Raw genomic sequence first — 27,534 nt, 5'->3', positions numbered from 1 at the left:
CATAGATGCAGAGAAAGGAGAAATCCCTTTGGGGTTATATGCCTCATCGATGAGTTACAAATGAACGTATGTGGGGTCCAGCGCCATAGAGGGGACTTAGTGAAATGCTGCTGCTCTCTGTTTCTTATTTTTACAGCTCAGAGCAGGCTTAAATAACACAGTAGTTGGGTTTTCTGGTATTCAGTGCTTTACAGCAGTAGGATTTTTTGTTGTTGGGAATTGTGCAGTGGTGAGAGGAACAGTGAGGAAGTTTTGCAGCCTGCTGGGGGCTGCCTCTGCTTAAGCGCTCTGTGTTGGACATCTCTCACAAAGCCATGAAAATCTGTTCTGTGACGGACTGGCTGCAAGAACAAGGGAGCTCTGTGTGCATACAGAAGAGGTGGCTGCTCTTCCGCAAGCAGCTCTGCGGTTAATGGAAATGATAGGTTGCGATACAAAATGGTTGGGTGTGAGTACAGTCTCTGAATAAAGGGAATCCCAGTCTGCACCACTGGTGACCATAACACAAGCTTCTTCAGGTGACAAGAGCTGCATGTTGGGGTGACCAAGGCTCCTGATGCTGCCATTGGCAGTGTCTGGCCAAAGGGGAAACCCATCTCAGCATCTTCTGAAATCCCACCTTTACTGGAGTAGTTGGGCCGTTTGCACATTGCAGACACAATTATAGCAATTGTTCATATTTGTTTGTGCTCTGGGCATTAAAGCAGCAAAATTGTATTCATTCTTCCTTTACAAACAAAACAGTTCACAGGGCTGGGACACTGCTCAAAGGTGATAGTTTTAGCTGTTGTAAGAGTTAATGAACAGATTTGGTGTAGGCAAGAAATTTTGTTTTAATTTTCTGATAAACCTCCAAGCCACACCAGAATTAGGAGCCGTTGTCTCCGAGCTTCTCTTTTGAGCCTTGCCACTTCATTTTGCCCTTTTGTTTTAGGCATGTTTTTGTCAGTTTTAAAATGAGGTTACTTTTTATTAACTATCATTCAGGGAGGGCTTCTTCATTGTTACCTCTGAAAGGGAAACTTCTAATTATTGGAACAGCTCTCCTATAGCTAAATAAGTGTTTCTATTAGAAGGATCCTCTCTAATTTAGAAAGGGAAATTTGAATGCAGCACTCCGTTGTGCCATCTTGTGGTGTCCCCTGTCTTGTTCAGTAAATTGATTTGAAAAGTGCTTCGCTTCTCTTGAAACACAGATTTACTGCCAGCAGTTCTGATATATGATCCAACTGTTTTTTTGTAAAAACTCATTTCAATTAAAAAACTTTTCCCTATACCACCTTTTTCCATCCAGAAAATGTGGGAAATGGAGGCCTGTAACAGATGAGGTTTGAGTTTTTGATGCGGTAGGACAGCAGTAAGGCTGAGTGAAAAGCCGTGCTCTGCACAGCGTGCTGCTGGCAGGGCCAACACAGGCAGGCTCTCTGTCCACAGGTCCAGTGAGGGGACATTGTTGAGGAATCTGTGTTTGACTTCAGAAATGATCACAAAGAAACTAGTCCTGCAGAACTTGCTCCCCTCTTGGGCAGGAGAGAACCGTTCTGATGCAGATAAGAGCTTCCCTCACTGCTGAGGGGTGTGTTTTGTGTAGGCATTTGGCTGTACAGGCTCCGGCGACTAAGTCAAGCCTGGGAATGTGTTCAACTTGGCTAAGGTCAGCTCAGGGAGGGAGGAATTCTGGTTTTTGTATGTGAATGCCAAGAACTGTATTGCTCTAACCCTTTCCCGGAGGATGTGCCAAGCTACAAAAGACTGTGTTAGCGTTGGTGGATAAATAAGGAGGCATTTAGAACATGAGTGAATAAGTTTGTCAATGGTTTTATCATAGATGACACTTTAAAAGTAGCCAAGACCAAATCGGCAAGGTCAATATGGGAAGCCATATGAGAAGCTACTAAAGTCACTTGGTCTGTTCAGACTGGAGGAGACTGTGGTGAGACCTCATGGAGGCTACAGGTTCCTCACAAGGGGAGGAGGAGGGGCAGACGCTGAGCTCTTCTCTCTGGTGACCGGTGACAGAACCCGAGGGAATGTGAGGAAGATGTGCCAGGGGAGGTTGAGGTTGGACATGAGGAAAAGGTTCTTCACCCAGAGGGTGGTGGAGCACTGGAACAGGCTCCCCAGGGAGGTGTCACGGCCCCAAGTCTGACAGTGTTCAAGAAGAGACTGGACAAGGCCCTCAGACACATGGTGTGAATTGTGGGGTTGTCACATGCAGGGACAGGAGTTGGACTCGATGATCCTTGTGGTTCCCTTCCAACTCAGGACATTCTATGATTTTATGATTCTGTGAAATTCAGCCTTGGATAACTGAGGGGGTTGCGGGTGAAGGTGGTGGTGATGCCCTTTGGTCAGGGCTGCACTGGGCTGCTTTGCTGCTGTCAGTGCTCTGCAGAGAAACCCACAGTATGCCAAGTGACACCACCATTTCAGAAGCAGCATACGTGTCCCTGTTGCGCCTGAGCTAATTAACCCTCCAGAAAGACCTCTGGGATGCCAGCTAGCCTCTTTGTGTAGGGGGGCTCAGTGCTTTTAACAGACTCTGCCATGCTCGAAACCAGCTCTAATATCTCTAACTTGGTGCTGAAAGGGGCCTTTTATCTAATCGAACTCCAGTCGCTTCAGGATGGAGCATTTGCAACATCAGGCATGCGACCCAGGAAATGAACGGTCGATCCTACAGGGACCGAGAGAGACTGGATGCTCTAACGTGTATCGATTCATCTGCATGTTAACAAAACAAAAACTATATTAGTGCTGCTGCTTTACCTCATGTTATTTTGTGTACGTTAGATATTGCATCAGTGGAGTAATGGAAAGCTTATGATAGAAATTACAAAGCAACTAATAAGTACAAAAACTTAAAAAATAATAATGATATTTGGAATAACAGTGATAGTGAATAATTATAAAAACAGGGCTGGTGTAACTAAGAGGTGTATAAAGAAAAGCGATTGTCTTTTGGACTTCAAAGAATTCTCAAAATGTTGTATATCTAAATAAGAAAACCTGTTATAAATGCTTCTTTCCTCAAGTAAATTGTAATGGAGGAGACAGAAGCAGTTTGATGCTGACAAAATGGTAAATGCTGGAAGGAGAAGAAACTGAAGTGGAAGGAGAGGATCGGAGGGTGTATTTTAAGAGGTAAAGCTGCAACAGTTGATCAAAAAAGCATTGAGCTTTTATGTATATATGTATATATCCATATCAATGTTTTCAGCAAGAGAAAACCTTTTGGTTAATCCAAAAGGAAACCAGCAGAAGGAACTTTCAAAATATACGTGCTAGTGAGTGCAGTGAACATCATGTAACTTCCTGGGGCCCATGAAGTGCTGGGGTGCTTTTATTTTGTTTTATATTTCATCACGAAGCTATGTACCCTCCCTATATTTTCAAGAACTCTTTATTCCTGGGCATTTTCGAAAGGGTAGTAGCAATTTTTTGAAGATTTCTTTCATTTGCTTGTGAATTTGAAACCACTTTAAATATAGATAAGGTGGCTTGTGGTCTGCCTGGCAAAATAGATGCAATTAGCACGGAACTGCGTTGCTCTAATGATCTTCCCAAGAGTGACTGCCAGGTAGGGTGGCTGGGTTGACTCAGTGCAGCCCTGTTAATTTAACTTACAGTGCTTAAGTGGGTATTAAGGCTAGGATTTGACAGTAAATCACAAAATTCATCTGTATGTTTATGTTTTGTTGAACTCACTGATAATCTGTGTTCAAATTGATTTTATTTACTGAAACAAATTATTTATTCTGGTAAATAGAAGATGGCCTTGTAGGCCATGAGTCTCTGGAGAAATAATTTGCAGAATATGTTTTTGGTGAACATTTCCAAATTAATTTCCAAATTTAAACTTGATTCCTATACATTGGGAGCAATGTGGAGAGTGTCATGGAATTTAGAGTCACGAAAATGTTAAGAAATCATCAGCTTGGGTATCTGTGTGTGAGTAGGAGTCATTTAACATTCAAATGATAATCCCATTTTGTGCTTGAAAAATGGCAGAGTAGGAAGACAGACTGAAGCTACTGCAAACTCAATATAATTCTCCTTGATTGTCATTGCGCCTTCCGTGCAGTAGCAGCTACGTTATGTACCTCGTATAAAATTCACCTGAATGTGCTTGCTGCCTTCACATCAGTCGCTTGCAAACCTTTTGGCTTACAGGTGTGTTAATGAACCTGCTCCTGAGTCTCGTTCTTTATCCTGCATGTGTTATCTGTTGATGAGATCTTTTGATGTTATTAATGATTGAACGACACTTGGGACTGCACAAAATGGTTATGGAGGAGCGGGGCTGTGACTTGTTGAGCTGAACATGTGAACGTTTTCTTACCAGAAGGTAAGGTAGGTTATGTATACCCTGTGCCCAGTGTTCCTGACGGGTTGTGAGGGAGGGAGCGCTTTGTTCAGAGCAGTCCCTGGACAAGGCTCAGATTCTCTGAATCTCTGTTTTTTAAAGTGGCTTTGACCATGGCACACCTCCTCCTGTACTCAAGGTTCCTTGGGCACAAAGTAACTGTAATGCTGTAAGAATCTTCTCTGTAAGATGCTTAAGAACTTCCAGAGAGTATCTGGTGGCTAGTTTTGCTTTTTGGTTTCTTTGTATGAAGAAATTAAAAACTCCAGGAAATCTAGAATCTGCCTGTTCATAAACCCCAGCAGTCCTGGATACTTCTGAAAGCTCCAGAGAGTTGTGCAATTAAGCACATACTCATTATTCATGTCAGAGGAATGCAACAGAGACCCGGGGCTTCCTTCACAAGCATAGCTCTGTGCTTGAAAGGGGACTTGAAGTGTGAAACCACCTCCGGTGCCTCTGCCTTTAAAACCAGCATCATATTTCACAAGGAAAGGAATAGAGTGATGCCTTGTTTTAAGTAGTCTATGTTATATTTTCCGTTGCCCTTGCAAGTACTAACAACCTATTGACAGAGACGTGAGTGAGCCGGTGTCTTAATAGCCATTATTTGCTTATGCGCTGCAGCCTTATCGAGGAGAAGGAGGTCACTGAAAACTGGTCATGTACTGCAGCTTATCCAACAAATCTTAAGTTGATTTGGGGTAGAGGCTACTGTGTTGTTAAAGGTGAACAAAAATGGTGATGTTAAAATGCAAATGTGGCATGAAATTTTGAAAAAAAATAATCAGAAGGCAGTAAACTAAGGCTGATCCTGTCAAAGGTCATGATACATGCTCATGGATTTTAGCAGCTGAAATTGCGATAAATGCCAAGCCTTCTCTTGGCCAATTCTGCCATTGTCAAAAAAAAAAAATGCTCATGTCAAGATGGGACATTAATTTTGCAGTAATAATTGACTTTGCCTTCAACTGACTTTATGTAAAAAACGAACTCCTCTCTGTTTGTGACAAGTCTTAACTGTGAAAACTGTAGAAACCTCCGTGTTATTGGATTAGAGGGCTCAGGCTTTTTTGTACCATCTTATTGCTCAAGAGTACTTTCTCTACTGGCTGAATGGAGGGTATCACCTGACAGCAGTCCTCTCCTTTGTATGTAAATGCATCTTCTGAAGGGAAGTGGTTGGTTTTAGATCACTTTGGGAGCACTGGTACCTCTACCACAGAATGTACACTGACGCTGACGTGCTCTGTTAGAACATCCTTTTCTGACATAAGTGTGTTACAGTTTTCTAGCTACCTGGTTTGCATTTAACTTTGTTATTTGGACTGCTCATGTGTACTGTAATCACGTTTGAAGGACCCTGTCAATGCTGATAAAGTAGCTTGAACCCCATGTTTTGTAGCATGACTGTGACATGATTTTCCTGTAGCCAGCTGTCCCAATGTGGTGGCAAACACAGGAACACTGATCTCTCTGATGTTGTAGGCCAGTACCTATAAGACAAATATGGAAAACAGCTCTTCCAAAGCTGTCTTTTCCCCTGACTGTCTCACCTGAGATGTGGTGACCAGAAGCAGATCAGGAGAAGCTGTTGCAACTGCTTTACCTTTGACTCTGAAGGCATTTTGCAGGTGGTGCTGATCACAGAATCACAGAATGGTTGGGGTTGGAAGGGACCTCTAGAGATCATCTAGTCCAAGCCACCTGCTAAAGCAGGTTCACCCAGAGCAGATCTCACAGGAATGTGTCCAGGTGGGTTTGAATGTCTCCAGAGAAGGAGACTCCACAACCTCTCTGGGCAGCCTGTTCCAGTGCTCTGGCACCCTCAAAGTAAAGAAGTTTCTCATATTCAGATGGACCCTCCTGTGTTTCAGTCTGTGCCCACTGCCCCTCATCTTGTTTTTGGGCACTACTGAAAAGAATCTGGTCCCATTCTCTTGACATCCACCCTTCAGATATTTGTGAGCATTGATAAGATCCCCAGGGAGGGTGCCTGGTCACCTACCCCTCTTCGGAGCTGGGCAACTTGTTTGTGGGTGCTGTGATGCTGGGTAAGAGGGGCACTCTGATAGCAAAACTTTTCTTGTGAGCACACAGAGGTGTGACTAAGGGTGCGTGACCCTCCCCAGAGGCTCCCAGGAGAGGGATGTGCACCCACTGTGAGGGCTTCCCTAGAGCCAGGGAGGAACAGGCTCCCCAGGGAGGTGTCACGGCCCCAAGCCTGACAGTGTTCAAGAAGAGACTGGACAACGCCCTCAGACACATGGTGTGAACTGTGGGGTTGTCATATGCAGGGACAGGGATTGAACTTGATGATCCTTGTGGGTCCTATCCAACTCAGGACATTCCATGATTCTGTGACTAGGTCTAATCACATCAACCCTGAAACACTCTGTTAACATCCCACACTAGCACAGCATTCATACTCTCAGGTTTTAGCAAGGTGTGGTTCAGCTGAGGTACCACAAATCCCATCTCTGAAGTGTTTGAACAGGTCCGGAGCTTGGTGCTCCATTCCCTTCTCAAGCTGGTTCTCCCTCTCCAACTGAGGAACACATCTTGTGTCAACCTGCTCACTTGGATACTTACCGAGCAGAACTGGGTTTAGGAGGTCCCAGCTGTGTGAAAAGCTCTGCAGGATTTGGATCCAGATGTTTGAATTAAGTTCATTTGAGTTTTTTGACTGGAAAGAGATGTACAGTAGTACAGCACAGTAGTACAGTAGTAGCTAATTCCATGGGCAGGTAATTAAAAAAGCAATACACTAGTTTTGCAAAATCAGCCATTCCTCGTGCAAAGCATAAAATGTCTGACATGCTACTGTAGATTGGAGTGGTGGTTTTATATGTTGTTATATTTTGATTGGCAATAGCTTCCGAAATACTTTTTTTCGTTGTGTTTTCTCCCCGGAGTCACTGTTCTCACTAATCTAATCCTGTTTTTTCCATTGTCCTTGCTGGAGGAGGGTTGCGGGTGGTGTCAATGAGAAGTCTTCGCACTGTTACTCTAGAAATGCACCAAGTGTGTCCAAAAGAAAATGACTGCTTATGATTTCTCGTATTACTAATAATATGTTTATCGTGCATTTTTTGGTAATATTTAAGTACATCATATGTTTCTGGTAGGACTTCTTATCTTTGCTTCTTTTTAAAATGTCACTGAAATTGCTATTAGATGTTCTTGAGAGATTGATTAAATAATTTTTTTTCAGTTTGATGCTGTACTAACCAGTTTGTAGCTGATTGGATTGCAGGAGTCTCGTCACTGTGCTCTACTGGATCTTAGCTCAGTTTTGCTTTCTTCAGTATATGACAGCAAATGGAATCAACTCTCACTCTACTAGAGGCTTTTTCCCTCTGTTTTCAGGAATTTTGTGAAAAATACTCTTTAATAATATCCTGATAAATTAAATATATCATACAGATTGTGTTCTTTTTTTTCAATAGGTGTTGGCATCATGTCGGGCGTTTCTTTTAACATCTCGGATTCCCACCAAGGTAAAGCCACTGTCTTTCTGTAAATATCTGGTTTTATTAGATAGAAATGTGAGTTGCATAAATTTACTATATTTTAGTTCTATGCATCTGTTTAAAAAAATAATAATTGAAGAATTGTATGTTGCATGGTATTGAATGGTGCTTCCATTGTCTGTCTTAAATGGATTTGTCACTTTATATATACTGTTTCAAAGGAATCTTAATTTCTAGAAACACAGGTGGATGAAGAATTACATTGGAAACAGCAGCTTGAAGAACTGTGAGATGAACCTGATGACCTTTGTAGTGGGACAGTTTATGTCCAAACAAGCTGATGATGTTATTCCCTTTAGTGTTTCTAGTGTCAAAAAGTAATATATTTGATTTGGAGAAAGAAATTATTTTGAGTTTTATTAAATTTTGCTCTTTTCTGATTATTTCTGTGGTTCATTTTGAAAAGCATCTTGCCAACCTGCCTTGCCAATGCCAGTGAATTATTTTTTCTGCTCCTGTGATGATCAGTTATAATAACTGTAGCAGAGAAAGATAATTTCCACATGGAAGAAAATGACTGATGTGGAAGAGCATCTCTTGTCCAGCTTGGAATAAGTGAATGGGAATTTGGCAGATGTTCTGTTTTGTTGTGTTTTACACATACATATGGGTGGGTGTATCTGCATATACATGCTTTATAGAAGAAACAGGATCAATAAATGGAACAATATCAGATTTTCAGTTATGGTCACTGGTAAATGTGACTGTCCCTTACCTATAATATGAAGATGCTGACTAGTAGGTAGGATGGTTTGAATTTCTGCTGAAGTTTATTTCCTTCAGCTGGTTGCCCTGTCCCTGCAGCACAGTTATCTTTGGTTGTCTGTTGGCTTTTGGATCACTGCAGTTTGCAGCCTGTTTTTGTACCGGGGTTTGGTGAGTAGTTGCACAGAAATGTAAGAGCCAGTTGATGAACAGCTCAGACATCAGTGCAGTGGCAGTATGATGGACAGGTGATGATGGTGATCTTGTTAAACAATAGCAAAGCCATTGTAATTCATCAAAAAGCACTTGAAGGCTGGAGCTTGCTGTACTGAGTAATAGCTGTGCTTTCAGTTTAGCATTACAGACACGTCTCAAAACTCCTTTTATTAAATGGGATTTTTCAACTCATTTTTATTTTCTTGGAAATCTAGAATATTTATGCTGTACTAAGAAAATTTTTACTGTAGTGATAACAAGTGGAATAAGCGTGATTAGAAGAAACTGCATCTGCTCATGATTTATGTCAAAATTAAACTTTTTATAGCCAAACAATTATTTGGATGGTTGAAATTTCTAGCAGGATTAGTGAAACTTACTCAATTTTCTGAAGTCTGTAATATTTTCAAAAGCTGCTCAGAAGCTTTCTGAGCTCAAGAACTTCCGTATAGCTGGCACACAGTAACTGCGAGCAGGGCAGCTGAGAACATGCAGCAAAGACACTTTGTTCCTCCAGGGACCTCTCACAAAATTGAGTGTGCTGAGAAATGGCCAGTTCTGAGAGACCTGTTACTACATCTGATTCCAAGCTTCACTTTTCCTTAAACAATGCTGTTGAGGTGTATCTACTAAACAATGATCAATTTAAAAGGAATAAAGGTTGATTAACTAAAATAGTAATTCACACAAATATTCTTAGAGCAACGATATTACAGTAGCCACCTCATAACTTAACACTCGGGTCCAATCGGTTCTCTTCCACTAATCTGGGTGGATTGATAGGAAAGAAATGCTGTACTTAAATCCCTAATAATTCTTGCTACAGTCTAGATAAAACACAATTGCAGCATTACTAAATGTTGGATCTGTCATCAAGCCCATCGATAAGTGTATGAAATAACTGCGGGAGTGTAGTTCATGTTTGCGAACATATCTCTAGTGCCAACTTTCAGTAAGTTTTGACTGTAAAAATTAGGAACTGTTAAATTAGCTGGCATGATAACTGCAGGGTCCCTCATAGCCTTTTAAGAGGATTTTTGTAATTTTAGGTAATAAATGAGATTACACTTTTTAAGACCCTGTAAAAATATTTCACAGCTTCAGCTAGATGATGTTCAGAACGTATTCTATAGTTTTGCTCCAAAGCAAGGATGGTAAATCTATGTTTTTAAGTAGAAAAATGAACCAAAGGTGAACTATAGTGATGTCACATTTCCTGGTATTTGTTAATTCTAGTCAAGAGGATTTCTGCAGAATGAATTCTTGAGTCTGGATCTGTGTAAACTTTTCTCTGGAGTAGAGAAGTATTTTTAATCATGTGTACATATATGTCTATGTTTGCATATGCAAAGTAGTTAGCAAAAGCAGGACCTTCAATCTAATAGGTAAATACATTGCAAAATAGGAAGGATTTCAATCATGGAAACTTTTCCTTAAAACTTCATTGTGATTTGGATAAACAAACGTTAGGTAGTCTCATATGTTTGTTTAATTTGAGAGAAAAAGAGCTTTTCTCTTCTGTATGTGCAGTCTGGCTCACTCCAATATCCGTTATGGATTTTTTTGTTGTCGTTTTCTTTCTGGTCTGAATGGGCCCATGTCCTCTAATCAAAAAGGATTGCCAGTCTTAGAAATAAGACACCGAAGAGGCCTTAAGAGAAGTGAATCTGTTACCCTTGGTAAAACACGAGGTGCCAGTGTGGGCCCTGGGGAGAAGCTTGTGCTGGTTCCACCTCTCCTGCCTGGGTTCCTTCTGCACAATCACAGAATCACAGAGTGGTTGGGGTTGGAAGGGACCTCTGGAGATCATCTAGTCCAACCCACCTGCTAAAGCAGGTTCACCCAGAGCAGATCACACAGGAATGTGTCCAGGCAGGTTTTGAATGTCTCCAGAGAAGGAGACTGCACAGCCTCTCTGGGCAGCCTGTTCCAGTGCTCTGGCACCCTTAAAGTAAAGAGGTTTTTTCTCATGCTCAGATGGTCCCTCCTGTGTTTCAGTCTCTGCCTGTTGCCCCTTCTCCTGTCACTGGGTACCACTGAAAGGAGTCTGGTCCCATCCTCTTGACACCCACCCTTCAGATACTTATAAACATTGATGAGATCCCCTCTCAGCCTTCTCCAGACTTGCTTCTGCAGTGGCATTTCTGTGGTCTGAACCTGCCCATTTTCTGCAGGGTTCTGCCCCTGCAGTAGAAGGCATGAAGAAAAAGCGCGTGTGAAGACTCTTCAAAAACTTCCAAGTTTGGTCTGTAATTTAGGTCTTTGGTGGAAAGTGGACTTTGCACAGGAATGACTGAGGAGTGGTTGTATCTTGTGAAGCTGTGCGATCATGAGGGCAATTGAAGGCAAGAGGATTTAGAAAATAGGCAGCAAAGAACAAACAGTAACAACATCTTCAGTCTCTCCTGCTGTGAGTGGATAATGTTTCATTAAACCCCCCTAAATTTTATCATTCTAAATCATAACTAATTTAACTAAAATTTTTTAGGCAGCTTCATCCTGCGGTAACACTGTTCGTGACTACTTATAGATTTGCCAGTGAGACCTTGGCATTTAGGAGCTCTCCCTACTATCTTGCTGCTTTCTGGAAAACTGCTAGCTGGTTCTTATGGTTGGAAACTGGTACGTTCCCGACTTCTGTGCTGTTGCAGCCTTTATGGAGAGGGAGTCTGGAGAGCTGCTCCTGGGTTCTCAGCACCCCAGGAGTCACTCAGGGTCATCTTTTAAAAGCATTGCCACAAATACAGAAATAGAATAATGTGGTGTTTGTCAGTTAGCCTGGCAGCACCCTGACTGTGAATCTAGGATAATATAAAGTACAGGAAACTGTGCAATTCAAATAGACTGCTCAGTTACAATGGTTTTAATTGATAAATAAAAGGAAATGATGGTGCTGATGTCTTGCCTTGTAGTTATGATTCAGTTCAAGAGGTTTGTTTCTTTTTGGATATCATGGCTGTCAAGATGTTTGGCCACGTAGTTGTGAATTCCCATTTTATCACACTCCCTGTAGCCCTAGATTTGTCCTTGGAGAAGAGGACTTTGCTGCCTTTTTTTGAGCTTCCATTTGGATTCAGTATGTTCACCCTTCTTCCCCGACTGTTGTCCAAATAACCCACTCAGGCAAAGCTAATGTATTTCCTCTCATACTTTTAGACATGCTAAAGCAGTCTTGAATATTTAAGTATCTATATATGTATCTGTCTAGATATACGGTATTTTTATTTATATAAAAAATGGTGCATGTTCCTTCAGCTTCTGTGTAGTAAGATTTTTTTACATCTATGATCATTGTAACTAATGAAAGAGTAATATGTGATGCTGTAAGTATTGTAATTAATGATTATTCAGTCACAAGAATACACATCAGTAGAGTATTGTGTAAATGATGCTTTTTACAGTAAAATTTTATCATACATTTTATTATAAGCTTATTTGCTTATAGCTTGGCAGTAGATGGTCCAGTGTGGTATTCCTGTAACCTCTAATAGCCATTTGAATCTGTAACAAGCAAATGTAAGTGTTCTTTTAGTGTAAAATGCAATCAGATCACAAATACGTGGTGTCAATTACAGAAACTGATGTAAAATAACAGTAACCTTGTTCAAGGTTTTCTTAACCTCATTGAGAAGTTTAAGTCCTTTTTAAAATAAAATGTTTGCACTAATATGACTTTTTTCTTTTTAAACTACAGTTAGATCTAACTTTCAGCTACTTGGAAATCCAAGGAGTAACGTCCAGTAAACCAGGTCAGGTGAGTGTATTTTAGATAAAAGATACTTGTTTATTCGTTGCTAAATCCGTTCCAGTCAAGAAGGTAATGCTCTAACATGCAGGTGTCCCCATCTGATGAGCGCACTGTACATTTGAATTCTTACATTCATACTGCTTTAAGGTCTTAACAATAATGATAAGAATTTAAAGAGTCAGTTTTAGGAATTTGTTGTACAAGTGGGATGATGATAAGAAATACTTTTTTTTTTTTGTTTCTCCTAGTTCAATATGGAACAAGTTTTCATTTGTCTCATAAGTGGATATTCTTCTTAGAGATGATAAAACAATGGCTGTTGGTATATAATCATCACCACAGGAGCCTGAATGGCTTCTGTGGTGTGTACCTTTATGGTGAAGCCAAAGCCACTGCTTGCATTGCAGGCAGAAATGGATTGCTTCCAACTATTCGTGGTGCCATTACTATATACAACGTGAAATATACTTGACAGCAAGTTCTGTGCCCAAAAAAGTGAATGTCAAAGAGAAAGTGATGAAAAGAAGAATGCTTTTAATAATTTTTTTTTTATTCATAAGATAAACGTGTTGACAAGATTTGACAGGCCAATTGTATCAAAGTCTTCATGTCTTTCATGTGTATTTGGCTTTTAAAGAGCTTTTCAAAAACAGGAAAGTCTGACACTTTATTTGAATACTGAGCATGCCATCTTTTTAACCTGGCTTTTAAAGCTTTCCTTAAAGGAGAAGAAAACCTGAGGTCCAGATGTTTACTTTTTTAATGAAGAGGCATTCAGTAAACTCTGTGTATGTTTTTGTGGCTTTGTTTAAGGGACTAAAATGCCATGGTAGCTAGTGCTAATTATTCCTGGAGGCACAGACAATCACTGTTGTAGCAGGGTTTACAAGGGATTTTCAGCAGCCTCTCTTAGCGTACCATTTTCCTAAAACATTTTATAGGGCTTTGCATGTTTACATTAATTTGTGTTTTAAATTAGTAAGGCTTATAGCTGAAGGCAGGTGGAATCCTAGATTATTGCTTGTGGGGCAAGTGGTATTATTGCAGTTTTCCTGCAAAGAGCATTTTGTATCTGTGATACCTGAAGGACGTAGTTGGTGCTTGGCATCTCGCAGAAAGCCATGAAGGGCTTCCCACTGTAAGGGAAGTGAACAAATGGGCAGAGTAATGTAGGGAATTAATATTGGTGATGATGAAAAACAGTAGTAACTTACTCATTAACTCATTAAGATTCTCTTGAGAGTGACAACAACAGACTGAGGTAGAGGTTCAATTGTTGGGAAAAGGTGTGAAGATTCTTGGTGTGCTTTTGGCCTAATACATCCTCTTCAAAGGTTGTCCTGGTGATGACACTACACATTAACTGGGAACCAGAAGAGCCCTGGGAACCAGTGTCAATAAAAAACGATCTTCTGTAGCATACTATGCAGTGTTCTCTCTTGTACTGTCTATCTACACTTCTTATTTATTCCTGATATTTAGACCAAGCTTCTTACTGTGCGTGCACAGCTCCTCTTGTAAAAGAGTTTATGATTTGGGCAGCGCTAGATCCTCACATTGGAGAAGACATAAACATTACATTGCTTCCTGTGATGTGTCAGTCATACAGAAATCTGATTTGATTCTGAACACTCAATATATAAAAGAAATGGGTTGCAAAAGGCTTTGTTTTCCCCACTAGCTGAAGCACATATCCCCTAGACAGTTATGTTAGCTGAATTACTGCTTTCTCTGAACCAAGACAGTATATTACCACAAGATTTTCTTAAATGGCATAGATCAAAGCATTAGAGCGTTTCCAGAGGATCACAACCATTAAAGGCTTTTACTTTTTGCTGGAGGAAGTGGGCCCTGCTCGTTCAATAGTTCCCTGTCAGGCTGCGCTCACTTCTCCCAATGTTCTGGGACGTGTTTCAAAAGAGGACAAGGCCATGAAAAGTTCTTGGGTTTTGAGTGTCAGCTGAGGTCATGATCCTTTGAAAAATCTTATTCCTGTGGGAAGGAGGACACTGTTAGGAAAAGCAAAGTTTGAGTACAGGGGTCTTGTACATTCAAGAACAACTTTGAGAAACTTTACCTGGAGCATTGTCATGTAATGTCTTATAGAATAACAGATTTCTTCCAAAGCATTCGGCTGGTATTCAAAATGTTCTCCTTTTTAAATGGACATGAATTATATGATAACCAGTTTTTGCCCCTATGCCCTCTTATTTATAGTTGATTATGGAAACTGAGAAATGCAGCATCTCCATGAAGATGGCGTCCTCGGAGGATGTGAACGAGGTGCTGGCGCACATCGGGACCTGCCTCAGGAAGATATTCCCTGGACTCTCCCCAGTGTAAGTGGCTTTTAGGCCACCTCTAGCAGGAACAGGTTGTGCAGAAACAATGAGAAGCCACCACCGCTTGTCTCCTGGTCTCCCCACCCTGACCTTAGAAATGCACTGAGGGTATGAGAGAAACCTCAAGGCAAGTGCTAAGCTTCTGTCCAAGTGTATGGCAGAACCAGGAGACAATGCAGGGCACAGAGAGGCTATATATGGTCTGTAGGGTCATGGGAGCCTTTGTTTTGAAGAGGTGATGCAGATATTTGGAGTCTGAGGTTTTCGTTTTACCTTGTTGCTTCTGCAACCTCAGGTATACCTTAGGTTCTGGCTTTTTGTTGTCATTACCTCCCCTTCCCCCCCTTTTATTTTTTTTTCCTCCAGAAGTAAAATCTGAGTTGAGAGAGGAGGGAAAGGTCTGTTTACTTTCAATGTTTGTGAAATGATGCACATGATTGGGAGGGAGCCTTGTTCTTCAAAACTGAGCCCTGAACAGTCTTGTGATTTACTTTCCATGGTTTAACTGGCTCCTTGGATCATATGTCTGATTTTCTAGCTTTTTTGTTCTGCTTTTTTCTGCACTGCTCTTTCCTTTGGTTTTCTCCCGTATCCGTGCCTCTGAATTTTATCGTCTTGCAACAGTTCTCAGTATTTTTTTCTTCATTTTGTTTTCTTTCTTCACTCTGTCCTTGCCTCATCTTAGTTACTCTCTACCAGATCATGCAGCTCTACTATTACTCTCTTTAGTTCCTGGTTTTCAGCTATATTAGAGAAAACGAAGTGTGCAAGAGAGTTTTCCTGGGCATGTTGTTTTTTATAAGTGAAATTTTGTAACACACTTTAGATGTGAATGATCAGGCTAAATTGACATGGTGCATGTCTTTATTATTCACCTTTCCTGTAGGCGGAGTAGGAAATGAAGTTCATAAACTCAGGCTGGCAGTGTTGTGACGTTGTTGTTGTTGTTGTTTTTTCCCACAGTTTTCCTCTGTAGCAGTATTGTTAACTGCCTTAATGGATATCGAGCTCTTCCTTCAAAAAGCATGCGTACAAGTGGATGTTTGTTAACTGATTTGCCATAAAAACCTCAGTAATGATGTGAGAAATGCAGACAAAAAGAGTGGAGAAGGCTGGAAGGCTATGTGTGTCTGTCGGGGTGTCTGTGAAGGCCTTGAGCCTCATACGTGTTTTTTCTGGGCTTTTTTGAGAATGTTGCTGAAGCATTTTGGGTACCTGTACAAAGTGCTTACTTCCCAGAAAAGAAATTTCTTGCTCTCCTCTTAGATGGCACAACTTTCCAAAACGGAGACATTGGAGTTGTGCAGATAATATAAGACTGGAACAGGCAAGAAGGGGGAAAGAGGTTTAATATCTCTTTAATATCACCCTTGAATATCTCTTATTAATTCTTCCCCCCCGTTTTATAGAATTCTGCAGTTCATGAGGAATCTTGTCATTCAGCAGAACAGATAAGTTAATGTCTTAAAAGGCAGGAAGAGATTGTGTTCCTGCTTAGGGGAAGGGGACGAAGAACACTACCGAATTACCAAGATTGGAGCTGGGTACCTGGAGTGCAGCCGAGAGGCCACATGTAGCTGCTCAACATGCTCTGTGGCTCTTTGCACCATGGTGCTTTTACTGCATAAAAGCAACATATGAACAGCAGTGGTTTCAGGGTAACCAATAATACCATATCTCTCCCCTTGTGTTAGATGAAGTCCACAAGTCTGCTCATCTTGAGTGATCCTGTCACAGAATAGGGCTTAATTGCTCCAGTAGTCACAGGGTTAATCATTAGAAAGAAAACTGAGAAGACAGATAAATGTTACTTCTGCAGGGCCGCATTACCATGTGTGTGACTTCTAGGTAGAGAACTGAGTTGTATTAAAGATGCTAGTACTTCCTATACACTCATTTATAATTGTATTTGAAATAAAGAAGATTTATGAGTTTAAAAAGTCATGAATGACTTTTTTTTTCCCCATTTGCATCTAGGAGGATTCTGAAAAAAGTAAGTGTGGAGCCTTCAGACAGACTGGCTAATCTCCAGGCCCTGTGGGACAGCCAGACAGTGGCAGAACTTGGACCTTGTGGTAAGAATGAATTTAAAGGCTCAAATATAAAAAGGCTGGAATTGCAGTGTCAGGAAGTTTAATTCTATTTCTGGCAGGGGCTTGTAAAGGTGTAATTAGTTTTAAGGTGTAATTAGTGTGGAGAAGGCTCCTGATTGGTTAGGTGAAGTCACTATATTAAGCTTCCTTGCAATGTACCAGGCAAAGATAGGATGTCTCAGTTTCTTTCAGCAGCACAATGGATACCCTTTTGAGAGAAAAAGAGAGTGAGTTTTGAAAGACTAGATCTTTCAGTATAAGTATTAAAATATGCTTTTGGATGTTTGTTTATTTGGGGTTTTTTTACTATTATGTTAAATACTCTCTTGGGTTGCTTTTAGGAGGCTTTTCGCAGATGTATGCCTGTGTTTGTGACTGGCTTGGATTTCCCTATAGAGAAGAAGTACAGTGGGTAAGTACATGTCTTGTTCTGGAGCTCTTTTCAGCTAACTGTACAAATGATGAAAGAACAGGTAAATCATAGTACGTAAAAAAACAAACCAAAACAAAAACAACAACAAACTAACAAAAATCTCACCAAAACCAGTTCTCTAAGGATGTGTTCGGTTATGTATTTTTAACAGGATGTCGATACGATTTATCTGACACAAGATACCAGAGAGTTAAATTTGCAAGACTTCAGCCACCTTGACCACAGGTAAACAATATGCAGTAATCACTCTAATATTTTGCAAACTTTCCTTATTCCTCCTTGCACTAGAGTTCGCCTGCCCTTGCTAAAGTAGGTTGGTCCCATAGCTATTGCTTTAATGTGTAGACCTCTGAAATGACTATCTGTAGCATTTTTAGTTTTCAGAACAAAGCTGCTGTTTTTGCATGAAAGCCCCATGGAGAGCACATGTCATTGAAGAGCCTGAGAAGATAAATATATTTTGTTATTGGAAGCAGTCCAAAAAGTTGGCAGATAGATACTTTTCCTGTGATAGCGGATATAAGAGCTCAAATTCAGCCGAGAAAACATGCAACTACATCTGGTGGGAAAAGCATAAAAGGAAATTGTGCAGTCTTTACTTATGCAGAATCGTTTTCTCATGGAGTACACAATAGAAATTATTTTTGTCAGCAAGTCAGTAAATGGTTTAAGTTGTTCAACTGAATCCCAGCCAGTAGTTTCTCCTCTTAGAAGAGTTGCTATCAAAAGTGTGTACTTCCAGAAAGGAACTAATTGATGGTAATTTTACTATGAGACGCTGAAACTTAGCTAAGTGTTGTGTTTGGTTTACTGAATTTAGCTGGCAGAGAAAATCGAATTCTAGGAAAGTTGAATCTGAAGATACTTATGTAGGAGGAAATGGGAGGGAGTCTTAACTAAAATCCATCATTATACAAAGAAAATGACAAATATAAGAAACTGTAAATAAGAAGGAAGAAAGCATTTGTTTATTTTGGAAAGCCCAGTGGAAGAATTAGGGATCTTTCAGAAATAAGATGTTAAAATATTACAACAGGAAGGCTGAACATGGAAGTAGGTAAATAAGAGTATTTTGCCGCAGCATTCTTTGAAACTTTGAGCTGTCTAGTATGCAAACTCATGAAAATACGTGCTCGAATACTTAGCTTCTGCGATGGGCTTTCACAGTCTTGCACTGAATCCCATGGCAATGTTACTAAGCTGTACCTGTGTTCACTAATTCAGAGGTAACTTGAACAAGGATGCTTTAAATATGTTGCAAGGTGGGAGTGCTGAGAAGACTGTGGGGCATTCTTGAGAAAGTGACTTACAGATACCCAGGTTCAATAAAAATTAAATGTTTGAACAGTTTATTAGGAGTGAAAAATATTACTTATTTGGAAAGAGGAGATAGAACAAGCATTTTAACGATTTAGAATATCTCAGATGGTTCAAATTAGTTGGCTTTCAGAAAGCAGAATGATGGGTTTGTTGCTTTATAAAGCTTTTCATTGAAGTATACCTCACAAAATTGACATGACTGAGGAAGTATGTATGTGTCGTTAACAAAAGTATTTATTAAATATCTCAAGATTGTGTAAGTCCAAAGGTTTCAAACAATTTTGGAGACATTTACATGCCGTGGAATCCATCTTGTGATGGGAGTTTCTACCTGTTGAGGACTGAACTGAGAAAAAGGTTTTGGATTGAAATTCCAAGAAAATGAAATTTTTTCAGGAAGCCAAGAGCTTATGTTATTCATTAAAAATATGAATTAGGATCTGAGATTCCAGTCAATTCAATAATGTATACAAGTGGTTTATGATATATTTAGCACAGTGAGGATGCTATACAATATGCCATCATGCTTTGTATTTTGAGAGTCTGTTTTGTATCTTGTCCGCCTAATTTTTGGGATTGCTGAAACTATATACCTCATGTTGTGGAGTAGCTCTGAAGCAAGGTAGGATGGGTAAACCAGTTCTCTAGATACAGGGGCTCTGTATTGCAAAAATAAACAATTTATGTTTTTCCTCGCAAAGCATTTCTGTTAGAGGTCGACATAAGATGGCATGAATTATAGATGAATTTAAGTTCCCAGGGCGTCTGACACTTAGCATAGTGTGACTTGCCACATGGGAACGTGACTTCTGAGGTTTTATCTGAAGTTTTGTTGTGCTGCGAACCGTATAATTGTTTAACAACAAAAAAGAAAACTCAAAGTGAACAGGGCTTATTTAACTCAGTAGCTGTTTTTTCATCTGTGTAGCCTGTATTTTAGCATATTTGGGCATTCAAAAGGTTGACAGAAAAGCATGATTGGTTAGATTTTTTTTTCTTTGTGTTGTTTAGATTTCTTGCCATCTTAAATACACTGGGGGACACAGATGTTGAAAAAAAGTGAAGGTATTAGATAAGCTTGAATGTTGTTGAAGCTTGGTGAGATTTTCTGCATTCCAGGAGAACTGAATCTGTTTTCATTTTAAGATGGCACAGATTGACATTTTGTAAATCTTACTTTATTCCGGATGGTAATTTAGTAAAAAAACTAATTACATAAGCAACTCAATATAACTCAGTCAGGGAAAAGTTATGAGAAGGCCCTGCTTTTGGACATGGTTGTTAGTGTTCTTTCATACCATATTGCAAAAGAATTCAGGTCATTGTTAGTACCACATCTAGAATTTAATAGAATAAAATTAATAAAGCAATATATAATTTTGAAAAGAGAAACTCAATAACAAGTGCATTGATGTTAGACAAGCTCAAAGGAAGAGAAGCAAAAGTCTTAAAGGAACTTCATTGGCCAGAAGCACCTTCAAAAACCTGAAGAAAATGAAGAGAAAGACTAAATTTTACAGCTTATAGTTTCTAGATGATAAGACTACTGCAGAATGGGCAGGGGTTCCACTGTCTTCAGGCCTGTGGGGAGGAAGGGATTGGGGGGTGCTACCGAAGGGTGCCAGTATCTGTGCATACCTAGGCTTTGAGCAAACGGGCCTTGGATGCTGCAGAAGACTAAACTATTTAAAGACCGAGAATTTGCAAATCAGCTGGGTTGATTTCTTCTAAAATATTCCTGTCCTGCTGCAGCAGCAACGTTTATTTAACTTATTGAAAGCTTGAGGGTTTTCTCACTAGCTCTGAGAACCCCACGTCCTCTGTCCTTCAGTCTAAGGCCTGAGGAGGAGAGCAGAAACAGAGATGGCCACAGGCCCAGAAGTTCCTGAGCTCTCGACAGCTGATGTACCAGCTCCCTGTTAAATGCATGAAGCCAGTGATTTGTGCTTGTTGTCCCTCTGTTCCTTTAGAGGACCTGGGCTGCTGCTGACAGCTGAAATACAGCTCTTGGTGGTGCCTTCTGCCTCTTTTGAGGGCGACAGTCTGCAGCATGAACAGGTCTGCTCTACCAGTCTGATGGTGGTACCATCAGCCTGTCCAGTGTTTGTCCTGTAGTGTTCATCACCAGCTGTGGCTGGCTGGTTACCGCTGGGTGGATAAAACAAAATTACACCTGAAGAATTACTCATATGGTCATTCCACTTCCTTGTATTGGCAAGAGGGACATCAAAGCTGCTAATACATTACCTTCCTAACAATCACATCAGGAGAAGGCGAAGGAGGAACAAACCGCTGTGTGTGGACATTTCTTATTTTATAACAAAGTTCCTGCCTGCCCAGCCTAAGGGGAAAAGTACCTCTGGGTGGTTATTTTTCTCCTCGTAGCATTTCACTAGTCAGTTACTGCTTCACATGAAGATAAAGTTTGTGTAGGTAGGAACAAAAACAATGTGGTGGATAGAAATAAATCTCTACACTTCATGAAGCTGATAAGACTCTACTGTGTCGATGGAAATGAATTCACCGCAAGACTTGATGTGTGCTGTGAGCAAGATGGAAAACAGGCTTAATCCTTGAAGGGCACCACAAGCTGGTTCCTCTGCAGGAGTGTGAAAATGGTCTATTTGCATGAGCTTCACAGTTGGTGGGCTACAGTCTTTTGCAGCAAAATGCTGCACCTTCATGCTGTTACCTTAGTGATGGGCTGGTACGTCCAAATTTAGCAACTGCAGTTCCCAATATAGCCTGCTGAATGCTTGTCCGTGTGATGTTGCCTTGTCTCCTGGCTTTCCTATGTGTTTAACAACCATCCTGAAGTCTCTGAACGTTCATGGAGGAAAAATGGAAGAGAAGAAGAAGGAGAAGAAGATCAGAGAAGGCTGCTGCATGTTTAGTGCAGATCTGTGCCTACCTGCCTATGTCCTGAATGAAAAGCTGGGTGGTGGGGCGACCTTATAAACACCAATACTTTTAAATTTTTCTCCACAAGCACTGAGGCTTGGATGGCACTGTTTTGCTGGTCCAGTAAGTTCGTGTATACTACAGCTCTTTGTTTCATTATAAAGACAAGGGCTTTCTAAGTAGCTGTTAAGTCCCAGTGTAGATGTACATATGTATTTAATACATTAAATCAAAATGATTCGAGTGCTGCACTGCTAAATGGTGTGCTACTGCTTGATGAATGATTCTGCTGGGGGGTAGCATATGGACATGACATTTATCAGCGTCTGTTATTGGACAAACTTGACAGAGGGAGAGCAGATCACATTAAGAGGCTTGGAATGAAAAGAATGGGAATAATTTAGAATTTCATTTGTGAAATCCCTTTTACAATTAAGGAGGGTTTGTGCTGAAAGTCACATTATCCATTTGCAGGTCTTCTGCTTCCTGGGGGAATTTAACTATAGAGATGAGACAAGGAGGTGTTCTCTAGAAGCATTCAGTCATGGAATTGTATTAAATCATCAGACTGCCAAAAAGCTTTTTAGTGTCATGCTCAATTATAATTAGAGGTGATTAAGAAGCTTAAATATGTCACAGGCTGAAGAAAAAGTAATGCTAAAAGTAGGAATGGCAGCCCAGACAAATTCCTGCTTTAAAAATTCATGCTAGAATGGATGCCAGTTGGCCAGCCAAAAATTTGTATTACAATACGAGAAAGACACAGCTGCTGGTGTTGCTTGGGTTTTTTTTAGAATGCAGACCTTTCTGTAATGGGTTTGGTAGGCAATTAGTATTGTCAAAGCAAGGGGAATTAGATATGGAATAACACTTAAGAGATTGTTTCAAATGACCAAAGCCAACAGTTATGTGAAATGTGTGTAAAAGTGTTTTTCTTTTTCTAGAGACTTAATACCTATAGTTGCTGCTCTGGAGTATAATCAGTGGTTTACAAAGCTGTCCTCCAAGGATCTGAAATTAGTAAGTAATAAATTGAAACAGTATACCTGCTATACCAGGCTATGCTGTGTTTTAGAGGGTGCTGTTACATCTTTTCAAGGTGAACTTTTTTAGGCAAGTACAACTGGGCAATCTATAGCATTTTTTTTTTCCTCTTAATCAGGAAAATATAGGCTGTTGGATAGTTAATTCATGCCATAGAAACACTGCTGAGAGTCAGGTCTTGTCAAAATTTCAAGTGAATGAAGTTTGAAAACTTTGTTGGACAATAACAGTAGCCCATAAAACCACTTCCTTAGGCATTGCTACCTCCCTCAAACAATATTGGATTACTAAATAGGAAACTAACTCTAAAACAGACAGAAATCTCAGTTTCTTTTTGGAGGCGGAAAGAAAATATCAGGATTCTGTTATTTTCTAATGCTTAAAGCAGGTTTTTCCTCTTAATTTTCATTGCAACTTGATGGATTTTTCTCCCAGTTGTCTGAAGCTAACCCTGTGTAGTAATAAGTATGTCATGATGTGTGACAATGGTATTCTTCCACATCAGTTTTCTTTCTGAAAAGCAAAAAAGGGACAAATCTAACCAAATTGGACTACTGAAGAAAGGGCCAAGAAAATCAGTAATTAGGTGACTTTTTAAATATATCAAAATATACTGTTTCTTCTAAACTTGAAAATTTATAGCTGCAGGTGGAGTTAGTGGTTTGAGAAATTGCATTTGCGCTTACTTCCAGAAGCTTTTATCCTTAAAAATCAAGGCTGAGTCTCATCTTGTTTAAATTGATGCAATTTAGTTGATGTGAAAATGCTCTCATTGCCTTCCTAAGCTGTCATTTTCCATGCAAATTCAGTAGAAAGTAGCTTATGTCATTCTTGGCAGAAGAGTAGGCAAAAAACTTTCCTGCTGGGACGTCTTACTTGAATTTATGCATGGAATGAAACTTGGAGAATTTTTAATCCTGTTGTAGTTTGCTGTTAAAATCATCATTGTTAGAAGGTATTATACAATGCAATTAATGTTTCTGCTTCAGTGAAATGAGATAGTTTGCTTAGTTAGAAGACTGGTGAGTGTAGTTTGCTTAGAACAAGAACTGGCCATATTATCTGAGATATTCTTACTTTAAAGGGGTTTTTGAACTTTTCTGTGGAAAACAAACTCTGTCAACCTTGAAGAGGAACCAATTCCTTAAAAAAGAAAAAACAAAACCCCTTTGTCTTCCATGCATTCCATTTTCAGTTAAATCCACCAGGAAAAGGTAAATTGTTGGACAGTAAATCTGTGCCATAGGAACACTGCCGAGGGTCAGTATGAGGTCAGACATATCCGGAGGCCATTGAACGCTTTGTGCTTCATGAATCCCGCTCTGACATTGTGTTTGATAGATGGTATCCATCGTGTTTTTATAGTACATGCATGAAACTTTCCACTTGCCATCACAGTGCTGTAGAAGCATTGTGATAACAGTATTCTGAATTACTGAAATATGGAAGGCAAAGATAGAATTGGGAAGATGGCTGAGTTGACATTCTTTAGAAAAAATTGTCAACTTTACTGAGAATAGGAATTCATAAGATTTTATGTGTGTGGTAGGTTTTTTCTTTTTAGGAAATTCAATTAGTTTCAAATTTAAAATTCCTAGAAATTGTCAGACTTGTTAAGAGACAGCGATCTCCCAGGTATGAATGTCACCTTGTTTTTAAAATCAGATACCAGAATAGTTTCAGCACTTCATGATGATAATTAAAATTCAGCTCTGGATTTCACATGAGTGTTGGTTAGTATGTGCTGTGGAGAAAAAAAAAGGGAAATCCAGAAGCAAAATAAAACATTATAATAAAAGGTGATGAGGTACAGACATCACTGTATGGCTTTTCAATAATTAAGGTTTTGTCTTGCTATTTGAATGAGCACAGCAAACAAACTCTTTTGTTACCATGTTTTTTTGTTCATGGTACTTGCAAATGTCCATGCAAATTCTAGAATCCAACAACAGTAACATCATGATGTGGGATTTACTTCTGTGTAGGTTGGGAGAATTCATGCTGAGAGACACTGAACCTTAATCACTGGTCCTTAACAAGCTTTGGAGGACCTGTAGCTAGGATGCTTTTGCTATTGAGTTTTTCTGTCTGCCTTATAACATCTTTCTTTGTGTTTACTTCTCATTCCTGGTCAGGCTGTATTCCCCTTGGCAATAGTTGCCACTTTCATCTGAAGGATTAGCATACATATGAGCAAGACTTCTTTAAAAATTATGTGAGCATTTTTTTCTGAATTGTAGGGTTTCTGGTTTTCACTATCGTTATAAAAATTCTCCCCGCTGTGATTAGGTGGCCTGATTCATAAATGACTTGCTTTTAGTCTGCCTCTTGCTGCTCTGAGTCTTTTCCAGAAGTCCTCTGTTGCCACCTGACTTTCTCTCTGGGATGTTCCTAGTGTTCTTACTTACTATTTATGTACGACAAAAAGCTGATCATGGCCTGGATTCCATTACGATGTACAGCTTATAACTCAATAACCATCTGTTCCATGTTTGTGTTCCTTAACGCTGTTCTGTCTTTTCTGTGGCAGTCCACTGATGTCTGTGAGCAGATACTGCGAGTGGTGAGTAGGTCCAATCGGTTGGAAGAACTGGTATTAGAGAATGCCGGGCTTAGAACGTAAGTAATTCCTTTAAAATGTTGCGATAGCTACTGCTTACTCCCAGCAGAAATTATGTGTGCTGTGTGTTAGCCAGAGTAAGCGTTAAAAAACCTCATGTGCAGTGTCTACATTGTTCTGAGGAGCCTGTAGTCACGAGCTTGTCATCACATTTTTTGGAGGTTCCTTATGTCTAAGAAATCCCGGATGGGATTTAAGTTCCCTGATGGTTTTTAAGATTCTGCCTGGAGAGCTGGGTTGAGTGGAGCAAAATGGATCGGATAAGGGCAGAAGCTGTAAATCAGCTCACACTGTTCCTCTCCAAATACGGTTGCCAATAGAGGTATGAACACCTTTTTATCATTTAAAAAACAAGATTTGAGGTTTTGTTTAAAAAGTGCATTATTCCACCTTGCATAGCAGATTATTATTTAATTCCCCAAAGAACTGTTTTTATCTTACTGTGTATTGTCACCTGCTCAAATATAACAGGACTTTCTACATTACCAACTTTTTTAAAGAAGCAAGAAAGTAGATAATTAAGTTTAATGCCTTGCCATAGCCTTGAAAGGTACATAGAGGTAAGCCATACAGTTTAATCCTTGCATATGTTTTAAATACACTAAGTTGTAGTTACTAGGTATGTGTTTTTCCCTTTATAGGAAATAAAAGCAAAGTTCAAGTTACACACTAGCCTAGCTGGAAGTATTTGTACCTTGTTTTAGTGTTAGAGTAGCATCCAACACCATCTTGACAAGATAAACTGTAGCGCTAATCAATTTTCATGTTAATGAAAAAAAGTAGGGGAAAGGTGGAAGAAGCAGAACACTGTACTAAAATACAAATAAAGAAGGGAAACAAGCATAGGGAAAATATTTGGTGTGCTTTACATTGTCTCCTCTTCCATTGTTTGGGTCTTTTTCCCTTTTTTCAATGGGTTTTGCATTGAAGAATCTTTAAAAGAAAATTGCTGAAATGACACAGGAAACATGAGGTTAATTTTGGAATTACACCCAAACTTTCTGATCTAGCACACTGCCTTTAATAGCTGTCATTCAGACAAAAGCACCTGATTTTAATCTTGTTTTTCTTGCAGTATGTGCCATGAAATCCAATGGTAATCATTAATATTAAAAGCTATATTGACTACCTTTGCACATTACCTACCTTAACTTATCACAGTTGAATTAACTGGTTTCGGTTTTAACAGGACTTGACAGGTAATCAAACTGTGACTTTGGTTCATGTTTCAATCTACATGCAGAGTGTTTGGCATTTTGTCTTGGTGTGTATCTGCTCCGATCAGCATTGTCTGTCTGGTTTTGTCAAGGACACATTTGTTGGCTTTGCCATTTATCATATCTGCTTGCTAGGAGGAAATCCTGTTGTTATTGCCTGTCTTCCTCACATAGCTTACAGACCAGTCACTTTTAATGAGCTGTGACAGACTGCCAGACCAGGGTTAAGAAAGAGAGCTACCAAGAGCAAAGCTTTGAGAAATAACCTGAGCAGCTGCAAGAGCATGTTTCTTTCTGCAGCAGAGTCAGGTTAAGACTATTTCATTCTTTTCTGCCTCCAGCTCCTCATTTCTGTGATTTGCTTTGGGCTGTGGCCCCATAAACACTTGTTATCTTCCCAGCTGATGAGACAGCAAACTATTTTGCAGTAGTAGCCGTAAGCTGCTGTTGAGGAAAATGGGCTGTCGAGTGACCTCCCTGTCTGATAACATCTGTGCCAGTTTAGGTGCTCTTGAGAATTTTATGCCCATTGCTATTTCTTTAACAAATGTAAAGGGTGCAGTCTAAATTACGTTGGATGGCTTTAATGCATATAACAAACACTAATGTTTTGCTAAGTGTATTAACTGAGGTAGGTCATCTCCAGATGTCAGGGAAAGGACAAAAGTTTAAGATGAGCTTAACAAATGAGCTTGAAAAGAGAGTTGCATCCCTGGAGTATTTTAGAGGAATGGGGGAATATGTGATAACCAGAATATTTTTTTCCATGAAACCACAAGATACATTCTTCAGTCTGCAAAAAGCTTGTTTGCAGGAGCTGGTGAAAATGATCTATTTATTGTGCTTATGCACTCTCTGAAAGCTGGTGGACAGAATGTCCGTACCACCATCTGCACTGGCCTCTGCCACCCTGTCCCAAAGGGAATGGCTGGCTATGACAGACGGGGAGAGCAATGGAGGTGCCTGATGCTGGTGCCCCGAGGGACTTTCACATTG

General features: G+C 39.9%; 1 protein-coding gene across 9 annotated transcripts in view; it reads left to right on the top strand.

The window, feature by feature from the left end:
• CARMIL1 (capping protein regulator and myosin 1 linker 1) overlaps nucleotides 1-27,534 on the top strand; it is a 198,152-nt gene that overhangs the window by 76,945 nt on the left and 93,673 nt on the right. For 7 of the 9 annotated variants that reach the window (XM_065052978.1, XM_065052975.1, XM_065052977.1 and 4 more), the window contains 8 exons: nucleotides 7,816-7,866; nucleotides 12,515-12,574; nucleotides 14,786-14,907; nucleotides 16,888-16,985; nucleotides 17,345-17,415; nucleotides 17,588-17,661; nucleotides 22,602-22,677; nucleotides 25,232-25,320. In XM_065052978.1, coding sequence (XP_064909050.1) covers nucleotides 7,816-7,866; nucleotides 12,515-12,574; nucleotides 14,786-14,907; nucleotides 16,888-16,985; nucleotides 17,345-17,415; nucleotides 17,588-17,661; nucleotides 22,602-22,677; nucleotides 25,232-25,320 — 641 coding nt within the window. The remainder of the gene's footprint in view (nucleotides 1-7,815; nucleotides 7,867-12,514; nucleotides 12,575-14,785; nucleotides 14,908-16,887; nucleotides 16,986-17,344; nucleotides 17,416-17,587; nucleotides 17,662-22,601; nucleotides 22,678-25,231; nucleotides 25,321-27,534) is intronic. The other 2 variants (XM_065052981.1, XM_065052980.1) reach the window with 1 other exon arrangement.

This window comes from Columba livia, chromosome 2 (genome assembly GCF_036013475.1).
Source record: "Columba livia isolate bColLiv1 breed racing homer chromosome 2, bColLiv1.pat.W.v2, whole genome shotgun sequence".
NCBI lineage: Eukaryota > Metazoa > Chordata > Aves > Columbiformes > Columbidae > Columba > Columba livia.
This window is presented reverse-complemented; position numbering and strand designations above follow the sequence as displayed.